General features: G+C 46.3%; 1 protein-coding gene across 4 annotated transcripts in view; it reads left to right on the top strand.

The window, feature by feature from the left end:
* Window positions 1-5532: 5532 nt before the first annotated feature.
* SPIRE1 (spire type actin nucleation factor 1) overlaps window positions 5533-13778 on the top strand; it is a 259646-nt gene continuing 251400 nt past the window's right edge. For 2 of the 4 annotated variants that reach the window (XM_040353933.1, XM_040353935.1), the window contains exon 1: window positions 5534-5915. In XM_040353933.1, coding sequence (XP_040209867.1) covers window positions 5678-5915 — 238 coding nt within the window. In that variant the 5' untranslated portion in view covers window positions 5534-5677. Of the gene's footprint in view, window positions 5916-13778 lie in introns of all 4 variants that reach the window. The other 2 variants (XM_040353932.1, XM_040353934.1) reach the window with 2 other exon arrangements.

Genomic DNA, 13778 nt, shown 5'->3' on the forward strand with positions numbered 1-13778 from the left:
TCTTCTGTCCTGGACCCTGTATCCTGAAATCCAGACCTGTACACATAGGTGTGCGCACAGGGTGTGCCCCCAGCTGCTTGGCTACAGAGAAAGGGACTGGGTAATCTTTGTCCCCAGTCCATTGCTTTGTCTCAAAAGTGACACATCAGGGGCCCGTTTAGACCCCTAATATTTCACCAAAGCTTCCAATGGGGAACCCAAAAAAATTGTAAAATATGAAATAAAACAGATTGTATAAAAATATTATAAAAAAGAATGCAATTGTAAAAATGTAATAATAAAAAAAGATAAAAAAATTAACTATTGACACCAACCTCTGCCCTACTGACCTCGTCCACTGCTCCACCGATGCTGTCCATTGCCCTATATATTTATACACACACATGCATGTGTGTTTGAGCTTTGGGGTGCACACCCTAATGCAATAGGCTGCGCACACCTATGCCTGTACATGTCTTCTGTCCTGGACCCTGTACCTGGAAATCCAGACCTGTACCTGTCTTCTGTCCTGGACCCTGTATCCTGAAATCCATACCTGTACATGTCTTCTGTTCTGGACCCTGTATCCTGAAATCCAGACCTGTACATGTCTTCTGTTCTGGACCCTGTATCCTGAAATCCAGACCTGTACATGTCTTCTGTCCTGGACCCTGTATCCGGAAATCCAGACCTGTACATGTCTTCTGTCCTGGACCCTGTATCCTGAAATCCAGACCTGTACATGTCTTCTGTCCTGGACCCTGTATCCTGAAATCCAGACCTGTACATGTCTTCTGTCCTGGACCCTGTATCCTGAAATCCAGACCTGTACCTGTCTGCTGTCCTGGACCCTGTATCCTGACCTGTACATGTCTGCTGTCCTGGACCCTGTATCCTGAAATCCTGACCTGTACATGTCTGCTGTCCTGGACCCTGTACCTGGAAATCCAGACCTGTACATGTCTTCTGAGCTGGGCCCTGTATCCTGAAATCCAGACCTGTACCTGTCTGCTGTCCTGGACCCTGTACCTGGAAATCCAGACCTGTACATGTCTTCTGTCCTGGACCCTGGACCTGGAAATCCAGACCTGTACATGTCTTCTGTCCTGGACCCTGTATCTGGAAATCCAGACCTGTACATGTCTTCTGTCCTGGACCCTGTATCCTGAAATCCATACCTGTACATGTCTTCTGTCCTGGACCCTGTATCCTGAAATCCAGACCTGTACATGTCTTCTGTCCTGGACCCTGTATCCTGAAATCCAGACCTGTACATGTCTTCTGTCCTGGACCCTGTATCCTGAAATCCAGACCTGTACATGTCTTCTGTCCTGGACCCTGTATCCTGAAATCCAGACCTGTACATGTCTTCTGTCCTGGACCCTGTATCTGGAAATGCAGACCTGTACATGTCTTCTGTCCTGGACCCTGTATCTGGAAATCCAGACCTGTACATGTCTTCTGTCCTGGACCCTGTATCTGGAAATGCAGACCTGTACATGTCTTCTGTCCTGGACCCTGTATCTGGAAATCCAGACCTGTACATGTCTTCTGTCCTGGACCCTGTATCTGGAAATGCAGACCTGTACATGTCTTCTGTCCTGGACCCTGTATCCTGAAATCCAGACCTGTACATGTCTTCTGTCCTGGACCCTGTATCTGGAAATGCAGACCTGTACATGTCTTCTGTCCTGGACCCTGTATCTGGAAATCCAGACCTGTACGTGTCTTCTGTCCTGGACCCTGTATCTGGAAATCCAGACCTGTACATGTCTTCTGTCCTGGACCCTGTATCCGGAAATCCAGACCTGTACCTGTCTGCTGTCCTGGACCCTGTATCCTGAAATCCAGACCTGTACATGTCTTCTGTCCTGGACCCTGTATCTGGAAATCCAGACCTGTACCTGTCTGCTGTCCTGGACCCTGTATCCTGAAATCCAGACCTGTACATGTCTGCTGTCCTGGACCCTGTATCCCGAATCTTGACCCTGAGACCTGTCCCCTTGTATCTGTTATTCCTGTTTGTTCCTTGCATCTGTGTATACATAGCTAGTTAGTCAGGTGTGTTTAGGGGTTCCATCTCCTTGTGCTTATTTACTTTTTTGTTGATGGTTTATTGGTGTTGGTTGTTTAGTGTGTCTTTATCCTTAATAAATGTATTTCACTTATCCATCTGTTTCCTGATTCTTTATGGTGCAGCCTAGTCATGTGCATGACGAAAAAAAAAAGTTGGTTTAGTTTCCCTTCGTTAAAGCGGAGGTTCACCCTAAAAACATGTATTTAACATCCCATTCAGCATAATTCCAACATTTACTCAATGCCGTATTTTTTTTTGCTGTACATACCGTCTTATTGTTATTTTCCACCCGGCTTCCGGCTTCTCACTCCCGCGGGAGTACGCGTTCCTATGCAGAGGCTAGATGATTGACGCCTTGTGAAAAACTTTCCCCCGGCGCATAAGGCGTTTCACCAGTTTTCCGAAAGTAGCCGGCTCTATACGGCGCCTGCGCAGTCAGCTCTACACGGCAGGCACCGTATAGAGCCGACTAGCAGTTTGGCTACTTTGCGGAAAACTGGTGACGCTCCTTATGCGCCGGGGGGAAGTTTTTCACAAGGCGTCAATCATCTAGCCTCTGCATAGGAACGTGTACTCCCGCGGGAGTGAGAACCCGGAAGCCGCGTGGAAAATAACAATAAGACGGTATGTACAGCAAAAAAAACAAAAAAAAACGGCATAGTGTAAATGTTGGAATTATGCTGAATGGAATGTTAAATACATGTTTTTAGGGTGAACCTCCGCTTTAATCTACCGTATTTATCGGCGTATACCGCATACTTTTTTGCCCTGAAAATCAGGGCAAAATCGTGGGTGTGCGGTATACGCTGATACCCGCTTTCCCGCGCCGAGTTTGAATACTGCGCACATATACCGAGCGCAGCACACTCGGGTATAGTCGGGCAGTCTCGGCTCCTTCCGCGCTCACATCCTGGACGTACAGGACGTCAGCGCGAGAGTTGCCGAGCGTGCCCGACAATACACGAGTGTACCGCGCTCTGTATATGTCGGCGCAGTATTCAAACTCGGCGCGGGAAACGAGCGGGGAGGACGCGAGGACGCCGCAGAAGGACCCCTGACCCGACGAAGAGGACACCTGAAGCCGCAGAAGGACCCCGGACCCGACGAAGAGGACACCCGAAGCCGCAGAAGGACGCCGGACCCGACGAAGAGGACACCCGAAGCCGCAGACGGACCCGACGAAGAGGACACCCGAAGCCGCATAAGGACGCCGGACCCGACGAAGAGGACACCCGAAGCCGCAGACGGACCCGACGAGGCCGCCGCGCAAGACACCAAAACTGTAAGTACAAAAAAAACTTTTTTTCCACAGGATTCGGGGCAACTTTAGGGGTGCGCGGTATACGCGGGAGCGCGTTATACCGCAATAAATACGGTAGTTATTTGATTTAGCCCTGGTTCACACTGGGCTGCGGGAGGGAAGCTGAACTCGCACGATTTCACTCCAGCTGGTCAGTCCCGATTTCCGCAGCGATTGGAGACATCTGTGTAGTTTCTGCACAGATGTCAATGTAAATCGCAGCCCAAAATCGCAAAACAGTAGTACAGAAACGACTTTTAAAAAAATAAGTGCAGCGCCACAGATGTGGTGTCGCACCGATTACGCCGGTGCCATTGCCGGCAATTGCCACCGATTTTACATGTCAAATTGCACCAGTGTGAACCAGGGCTTAGTTCAATTAGTATTTTGGAATTTTCTTCAAATTTACTGATTTTTCTTCTTTTCGATTCGAAACGTTCAAATGAATAACTTTTCGAATCGGTCGAAACGAAAATGTTATATTGTTATCGATTTGAATACAGCAAAGTGAACAAACAAAAGAAAAATCTTCATCAAATGATTACAATGACTCTTTAAATCACCTTTGGCTTAACAAAAACAGCATTATTTCGAAATGGTACTCTAATAACACACACAGGGGCAGATTCACGTACATTGGCGCATCAATCCGCCGGGCGGAGCGTATCCAAGATACACTACGCCGCCGTAACTTTTTTTTTTTTTCAAATCCTCAAAGAATTTGCGCCGTAAGTTACGGCGGCGTAGTGTATCTTTGGTGGCGTAAGGGTGCGGAATTCAAATGGATGTGATGGGGGCGTGTTTTATGTAAATACGTCGTGACCCATGACGTAAACAACGTTTTTTTTTAATGGCGCATGCGCCGTCCGTGGGGGTATCCCAGTGCGCATGCTCGAAATTAAACCGGAACAAGCCAATGTTTACGACGGGGACGTCATTCTATGCAAATCCCTATTCGCGAACGACTTACGCAAACGACGTAAAAAATTCAAAATTCGACGCGGGAACGACGGCCATACTTAACATTGAGTACGCCTCATAATAGCAGGGGTAACTATACGCCGGAAAAAGCCAAACGCAAACGACGTAAAAAAATGCGCCGGATGTACGTTCGTGGATCGCCATAACTAGCTAATTTGCATACTCAGCGCGGAATTAGACGGAAACGCCACCTAGCGGCCGGCGGAAAAATGCATCTTCGATCCGACGGCGTACTAAGACGTACGCCTGTCGGATCGATCCGAGATGCAGTCGTATCTTGTTTTGTAGATACAAAACAAAGATACGATGCGGGAAATTTAAAATTATGCGGCGTATCAATAGATATGCTGGCGTAATTCTTTTGTGGATCTACCCCACAGTCTTTGACCTGGATGGAGTAAGTGCGGGGCTGGTGGGTGATGGGCGAGCGAAGGGGCGATTGATTGATTGTGTGGTGGTTGGTTGGCGTGGGGGTGGGTATGGCTGGATGGGTGGGGTCTTGGGAAACCCCCCCGCAAACAAGATTGAGCACCAGCCGCCACTGGTAAAAGGGGACATCTGCAGTGTCCTGATGATCAATGCAGCGCCAACAGTGCCAATCGGTGCTGCCTATTAGTGCCCACCACTGCCACGTATCAGTGCCCTTCAGTGCTGTCTATTAGTGTCCATCAGTGTAGCCTATCTATGCCCATCATTAGCGCAAATCAGTGGAGAAAAATTACCAGTTTGCAAAATTTTAAACAGGAAATTAAGAAAAATAGATATATATTTTAAACTTTTTGGTCTTTTTTTGGGTTTAGCAAAAAATAAAAAAACAAGGGGTGATTAAATACTACCAAAATAAATCTCTGTGTAAAAAAAATTATCCAAATTTTATGAGTACAGTGTAGCATGACCGCGCAATTGTCCTTCAAAGTGTGACAGGGGGTAAAAGTGCCCGGTATTAAAGTGGGGTGGTAAAAGCATGGCTGAGCCGTGTATCTGTGAATGAGCCCCGGTGTTGCTCGGTCGGTAAGAGGTAAAAGCCAAGCCAACACGGAGTCCCTTTGGTGTGATGAGGGCACGCTTCCCTCTATATACACCAACAAAGGAGGATCGGGCTCCGGAGAGGTGACAATGAGCGGGGATGACAGACAGGCCGGGGGGCGGGGACACTCACACGTCATGTGTCCATGATCTTGACAGACGGAAGGATCGGCCCCGCCCCCCGCCGTGACGTTTCCCTGGATAGGACGTCAGCGATCAGGGGCTTCCAGGCTCGGCTGGTCAGGCGCCTGGCCGGGGATGTTTGGGTTGCCGCATTCCCCGCACAGGAGAGGCGGGATGTACTGACCGAGGGAATGGCGGAATCTCCGGCCAGCCAGGCAGAGAGCGGGATCGAGTCTCTGTCTCTGGAGGAGATCCTGGATCTATACAATCAGCCCATCAATGAGGAGCAGGCATGGGCTGTGTGCTACCAGTGCTGCGAGGCTCTACGGGCGGCCCCGGGCGACGGCAAAAGGAAGAAGATCACCGGGGCCACCGAGATCCGGATTCGGAGGGATGGAGCCGTCATCGTCCGGGATCGCCCCGGGACAGGTACGATCTGTCATTCTTATCCGCCGATCTGTCATTCTTATCCGCCGATCTGTCATTCTTATCCGCCGATCAGTCCTCATCGCCCACCTATGCCGCATTGCTGTGCCATGTATACATAAAGATCGGTCTGGATGCCCTCCTGTCATCCATTACATCCCCATCACCTCCCGTTATTTACCTTCTGATGTCACACCCCCACCCCGGCCAATCACAGACCACCCTCATCCCACCACAACACACTTTACTCCACCCACACTGGCACACCAGGGGTTAATCGTCACCAAAATGCATTCATCACCAAACCCTGCAAACAGTGCCAGGACCCCCTCCCAGTGTGTGTGTGTGTGACTACATGGTGTGTCACTGCACATCCTCTGACTGTACAACATTGTACTGTAAGGCTTCATTACATATGGGAATGTTTTTAATACATTGGATAATCTGCATTTAGTACAGTGGTCTTCAAACTGTGGCCCCTGGGGGGGCCCTTTGCTCTGTCTGCCCCTTGGAAGTGCTCACTATTCCTCCCATTGATAACTGACACTAGTCTGCCAACTGCCAAATATTCCTTCCACTGATCCCAACCATGGTGTACTGTTCCTCTCCCCAGGGTCGGTGCAAGGATTTTTGCCAACTCAGGCGAAGGTGCATTTTGCCGCCCCCCCCCCCCAGCATGCACACACAGCGCTGCGAAATCAACAGTAAGGTGCGGCTAAAATAGCGGCAATTTACTGCCGCCGGCGCAACGCCTCAATATGGATTAAAACAATTAGGCTCCATTCACATCTAGGCGTTTTCACGCCCGACGCTCGTGCCGCTGGAGGGGAGATTTCACATTGGTGTCTATGGAGATGGTTCACATCTCACGCCGAACGCCTGCCGCCTGAAAAAAAGTCCCGGACCCTTTTTTACAGGCGGCATTGGCGTTCGGCCATAGACAACAATGTGTTGTCAAAAAAAAAAAAAGTTTTGTCGCGGCAAATCGCGGGTTAAATACGCCGCAATTTGTCGGCAAAATAAGCCAAAATACGCCGCGTTACAGTGTGAATGCGGTGTTAGAATTATGCATAGCCATAGACGGGGCTTTTTTTCAGGGGGAACTCGGTTCCACCACCTCTGGCTCAGACCCTTTGGTGCCTGCTCACCACAATCACTTGTAAACACAGAAGTCTGGTTTCTGTGTTTACAAGTGACAGCTCTGCACTCTGTGTGTAACCCCCCTGAACTCTGCATTCTGTATGTAATGCAATCCTGGTATTTAATGTCCCTTTAAGACCCTTCTACTGTTTGTGAAATTTGAATGGGGCCGTGGTTGAGTTCCTGCAACTATTTTCTGAGAAAAAAAGCTCTGGCGATAGATATAAAGTGATCTGTGCACTTTATTCTAGGGCTGTTACTGATTCAAATTTTTGTGTTCGATTAATCGATTTTTTTTTTTTTTTTAATCGATTAATCAACTAATTTCGATTAATTATAACGCACATACAGATCCAACTACTTTTAGCTGATCTCCTTGCAGGCTGATTCCCAGTGCAGCTACCAACCACTGGAAAAATGGATAGCAGGATACAAAAAACACACAAAGGCAGCGGTCGATGGGAATAGCATTACAACTTTTATAGTCTTCAAGTAGGTAACCAAATAAATATTGCACTGGAGATAAAATCTATGTAGCTACATAAACTGTAAAAATGGTGCGAGTAATACCAAACGGTAGCAAAAGCAGTCATAAAAACATGTAGCTAAGTATGATACTGGTATAAAAATGTGTACAACGATACCACTGCTGCCTCCAGATGAGGAGAGGTTCACATCAGTTGTTGGCATGTAGATGTCCCATGAAGGGAACTATCAGAACTCCCAGTGGATGTTTGTAGAATCCCAGGTTGGTAGAGGGAAGTGGTAGAGGGAAGTGTAACAGCCCTTGCGTGTGGCAGATAGTGAGGTCCCGCCAGCATGCAGATATGAAGGCACAGCAAAGGAGCACTTCAGATGGACACGGCAAGACCTGCCGGTGGCCGTGACGTCACCGGATCTCCAACGGAACTCCCTGAAGGCCGGAAGCTGGCGGAGAGGTGAGTACCAATCGATCAAAAAAATGAAAGATTAATCGAGGAATTAATAGTTAATTTCCACAGCCCTACTTTATTTATGATATCTATGGCTATGCAGAATTCTAATTTATTTAATCCATATTGAGCAAGTACTATACATTTGGCTGCTTGGCACTGGCAGTTGGAACCTGGCACACATCTCATACAACAACATACACATAATGATTTCTACATCAAAACGTAGGTATTTTTATCTGGTTTCAGGCAATGTGCTCAGTTTTGTGATACGCCTTTTACTTTTGGCTGGATGAGCTTCCAAATGACAAGCGTTCCACATTTTCTTCCATTGACTGTCATGTAAAAAATTGTTCAGATTTCCCCGTGAAACGCACAGACAACCTCTTTTTTATATCGCTGACATGCCCACATTTTTAAGTTTATCAACATAAATTTCATACCGATACGTCCACAAAGGCCGTGTGTTTCTAACGGTGAAGTCGCTGTTTCGATAGCATGTACTGTTATGGATTTATTAAGGTTTGTTTGAAGGATTCTCTCACTCATTGGGTGTGTGGATTAAAGGGGGTTGTAAAGGTAATTTTTTTCCCCCCTAAATAGCTTCCGTTACCTCAGTGCAGTCCTCCTTCACTTACCTCATGTGGAGAAAACCCCCTTGGAGGGGGGAGGGGCGACCAGGCAAGTCAGGACACTCTCTATATTGCAGATAGAGAAAGGAGCTGTGTGTTATTAGGCATCCTAATCGCCCCCTCCCCCCTTAAGAGGCTTTCTCCACACCACACAGTCACGAAAAAAAACGCTGATCGCCGCCATTAGTAGTAAAAAAAAAATTCATAAAAATGCAATAAAACTATCCCCTATTTTGTAAACGCTATAAATTTTGTGCAAACCAATCGATAAACACTTATTGCGATTTTTTTTTTTTTTTTTTTTTTTTCTTTTTTTTTATCAAAAATAGGTAAGAATACGTATCGGCCTAAACTGAGGAAAAAACATGTATTTTTTATATATTTTTGGGGGATATTTATTATAGCAAAAAGTAAAAAATATTGAATTTTTTTTTCAAAATTGTCGCTCTATTTTTGTTTATAGCGCAAAAAATAAAAACCACAGAGGTGATCAAATACCACCAAATGAAAGCTCTATTTGTGGGGAAAAAAAGAACACCAATTTTGTTTGGGAGCCACGTCACACGACCGCGCAATTGTCTGTTAAAGCGACGCAGTGCCAAATCACAAAACCTGGCCGGGTCCTTTAGCTGCCTAAAGGTCCGGGTCTTAAGTGGTTAAGTTCCAGGGCGATGGAGAGAAAATAAATATACCCAGATCCCCGAACTAGAAGGAGGTTGCTATTTCTTTAAATTAGAGCTGCAACTAACAATTCTTTTCATAATCGATTAGTTGGCCGATTATTGTATCGAATAATCGGTTAATAACCTTAACCACTTCCATACCAGGCACTTGTGCACCTTCCTGCCCAAGCCAATTTTTAGCTTTCAGCGCTGTCGCACTTTGAATGACAATTGCGCGGTCATGCTACACTGTACCCAAACCAATTTTTCATCATTTTGTTCCCACAAATAGAGCTTTCTTTTGGTGGTATTTGATCACCTCTGGGATTTTTATTTTTTGTGCAACAAATAAAAAAAAAAGCGAACATTTTGAAAAAAAAATAAGTTTTTTCTTTGTTTCTGCTAAATTATTTTGTAAATAAGTACCTTTTCTTCTTCAATGACGGGCACTGATAAGGCGGCACTGATGGGTACTATGGGTGGCACTGATGGGTACTATGGGTGGCACTGATGGGTACTATGGGTGGCACTGATGGATACTATGGGTGGCACTGACAGGTGGGCACTGATGGGCATGGATAAGCACTGATGGGCACTGATGGACACTGGTGGCATTGCTGGGCATCACATATTGTTTGTGTCATGATGGTGCCAGTCAGTGCTTATTTGTGGGCACTGATTGGCATATGCTATGTATACATGTGGATGGCCATGGGGACTTACCTGGCCATCCACATGTTGGGTGCTTCCCTGGTGGTCCTGGGCAGCATCCTAATGGTCCAGTGTGGGCATCCAAGGGGGCGATGCGCTGATAAACAATCAGCGCAAACCCCCCCTGTCAGGAGAGCCACAAATCGGCTCTCCTCTACTCGCGTCTGTCAGATTGGACACGGCTGATCACGTGGTAAAGAGCCTCCGCCGGAGGCTCTTTACTGAGATTGGTGTTGCGGTGTGTCAGACTGACACACCACACCACCGATCGCCGCGATGCGTGCCCCCAGGGGCGCGCGGCGGCTGTTATCCTGCAGGATGTCAATAGACGTCCAGTCAGGATAACACAACCTCTTCCCTGACGTCAATATGCTATTGACCGGGCGGGAAGTGGTTAAAGGTAATTTTGCTGCGATTTGCATTATATATATATATTTTTTTTTTTTGCCCATTTTGTTGGGCAGATTAAAAAACACAAATTGCCACAAAAATGCCTTTCTGCAGCTTCTCCATTGACGTATATTGAACCCAAAAAAACAAAATGGCACCGTTTTGCGTTAATAAAAATAAATAAATAAGTCTTTGCCCTTTCCAAAAACTCAGCAGCTGAAAAAAATCATGTATGTGAAACCATGTAAATGAACTTTAGTGTGTTTCTGCAAAAAGCACAGAGGTGTGACCCAGGCCTGAGATGTTTAGTAACATAATGGGGTTAAAAAAAAAATAATTTGTACAAAAAGAGTAAATAATCGCTACTGTAAGGGGTTCATTTTTTAGTGTGGGACAGTGAAAGTGATATTAACAGTAGAGATTTGCTCTTTTTGTACTATAAAGGGCTATTTTTTTTAATTTTTTTTAACCCCTTAATGTTACTGGCCGATCGATTATGAAAATGGTAATCGATTTAATTTCATAATCGATTAGTTATCGATTTAACCGATTAGTTGTTTCGGCCCTACTTTAAATATATATATATTTTTTTTTCATCTGCACCATTCATTAAATAATACGTGGTGATCCGGCCATGAAGCTCCATATTCAGACACTTGGGGTCTGTAGGGTGACAACGCTCTATTGCTCTTGCCAACTTACTGTTGTGTGTTGTCACCACGTCACATAGTCTAAAGTAGCTGTGCAGGTAAAGGTTTCAAAACTGCCAAGGTTAGAAAAACAAAGAATATAATAACTAGAAATGCTAATTGTTTGATCAATGTAAATGTCATCCTTTGCTCGGCGACCAGGGGAGATAATGTGAGAATATTTAGGTTTCAGGGCTATGCAGGGAGAATATAGTAATTTCCCCAGACCACACATGGGAATTGGCATTTCTTTAATGGCATAGATATAATTAGCCAGATTCAGGTAGATGTGCCTAACTTTAGGCGGGCATAGCGCATCTCATATACGCTACGCCGCCTTAAGTTAGAGAGGCAAGTACAGTATTCACAAAGAACTTGCGTCCTAAGTTACGGTGGCGTAGTGTAAATGGGCCGGAGTAAGCGCGCGTAATTCAAAGTAGGCTGTAGTGGGCGTGTTGTATGGTAATGAATTGTGACCCCATGTAAATGACGCGCCTAACGAACGGCGCATGCGCCATCCGTGGACGTATCCCAGTGCGCATGCTCAAAATCACGTCGCAAATAGTCAATGCTTTTGACGTGAACGTAACCTACGCCCAGCACCATTCTGAATCGGCTTGCACAAACTACGTGAAATTCGACGGCTGTTCTAATGTCCATACTTAAAGCGGTGGTTCACCCTAAAAAACAAGTTTCTACCATGCCATCCAGCATACTAGCGCGAGCTACAGTATGCCTTTATTTTATTTTTTTGCGCGGTACTCAGTTTAATCCTGTAGTTAAGTTTCAGACTCCCCGCGTGGAGTAGGCGTTCCTATGCAGAGGGGAACATGATTGACGGCTGGCTATGGCGCGTCACGCTTCCCGAAAATAGCCGGAGTAGGACTCGGCTCTTCACGGCGCTGTACGGCACCTGCGCACAGACTAGGAGCTGACTGCGCAGGCGCCGTGAAGAGCCAAGTCCTATTTCGGCTATTTTCGGGAAGCGTGACGCGCCATAGCCGGCCGTCAATCATGTTCCCCTCTGCATAGGAACGCCTACTCCCCGCGGGGAGTCTGAAACTTAACTACAGGATTAAACTGTGAGTTTGGCGCAAAAAAAATTAAATAAAGGCATACTGTAGCTCGCGCTAGTATGCTGGATGGCATGGTAGAAAAAAAAAATGTTTTTTTAGGGTGAACCCCCGCTTTAACATTGGCTGCGCCATCTTTTTGGTGGTTTATCTTTACGCCTGCAAAACGCCTTACGTAAACGGCGTAGCTTACTGCGACGGGCGTACAGACGTTCGTGAATAGGCGTATCTTGCTCATTTACATATTCTCGACGTACACTGCCCTAGCGGCCAGTGTAAATATGCAGCTAAGATACGACGGCGTAGGAGACTTACGCCAGTCGTATCTTGGCAACAGAGAAGCGTATATCAATTTGAGCATACGCTTAAAGATACAACGGCGCGGATTCGGACTTACGACGGCGTATCTACTGATACGCCATTGTAAGTCTTTGTGAATCTGCCTAAATGTATTTTTTTAATCTGCACCCTTTTATTAAACAAAATACCTGGTGATCTTGTGATCAGGGTCCTTGTTCAGGAACTTCCTGTTATAGCAGGGATCTTCAAACTACGGCCGTCCAGCTGTTGCGGAACTACAAGTCCCATGAGGCATTATAAAATGAAAGACAAAAGACATTTACCGACATGGCTAGGCATGATGGGAATTGTAGTTCCTGAACAACTGGAGGGCCATAGTTTGAGGACCCCCTGTGTTATAATAGGGTGACAACGCTGTGTCACTGTCTTCCAGTTACCCTCCTATGTTGTCCCCTGTCTCATGCCCTTCCAGTGAAGTCTATAAGTAGCCGTACCAAAGCTCGATGTGCAGAGGTCCTGAGGTGCGTAGAAACCAGGAGCTGGACGCAAATCTTCAGCCAGTAGGAAAAGCTGACCTGGGGTTCAGCAGATCTCTTTAAAACAGGCTAACCCCATACAAAAAAGTTGGGAAATCCAAGTGTAGTTGAACAAAAATGAGCACCAAACAAATGTTTTTTTGTTGCAAATTGTGGAAAAAAAGATGAGACATCCAACATGTTTCAGTGGTCACAGATCTTCATCAGGGCTCAAGATAATGTATCCAAGTGTATAGGGGACAAAACGCAGAGCTCTTTGGCAAACCAGTCTCTTGCTGGAGATGTTAGGAACAACAGTCAAAAAGTAAATGTGCCGGCGTCGGTGGGCGGATGACGGAGCTCCAAAAAAAATCCAGACATTTTTTGGCTCAACAACACTTAGGCGGTTTGGACCATACAGCAAAAAAAGGGCATTTTATGGGGCATGTGTGCAGCCCGTTGCCAGTTGTTGACAGGCTGAAATGTGCGGCAGCTGAGCATTGTTCCAAGTGGAGTGCAGTATGCCCACATTTGGAGCATACATCCCTGTATACAAGTATCGCTCAGCATCCAGCTGTATGATATTTCAGCCTGTCATTGATTTTGACAGGCTGCTGGCAGCGGGCTGTTCAGTGCAGCCGTGCCTCCCAGGTGCCCAAAAATGCCCGCTTTTTATATTGTACAGGTCCAACTGCCTTCTGCAGAAGGCCTTAAAGTGATATTAAAGGCATATTTTCCCACGTCATCTTCCAGGACAGCTTAGAAGAAAGAGGCTCATCCCACCTAGCACAGGGAAACGCATGATCCACAGAGACCCAGTCC

This window comes from Rana temporaria, chromosome 5 (assembly GCF_905171775.1).
Source record: "Rana temporaria chromosome 5, aRanTem1.1, whole genome shotgun sequence".
In the NCBI taxonomy this organism is placed as follows: domain Eukaryota; kingdom Metazoa; phylum Chordata; class Amphibia; order Anura; family Ranidae; genus Rana; species Rana temporaria.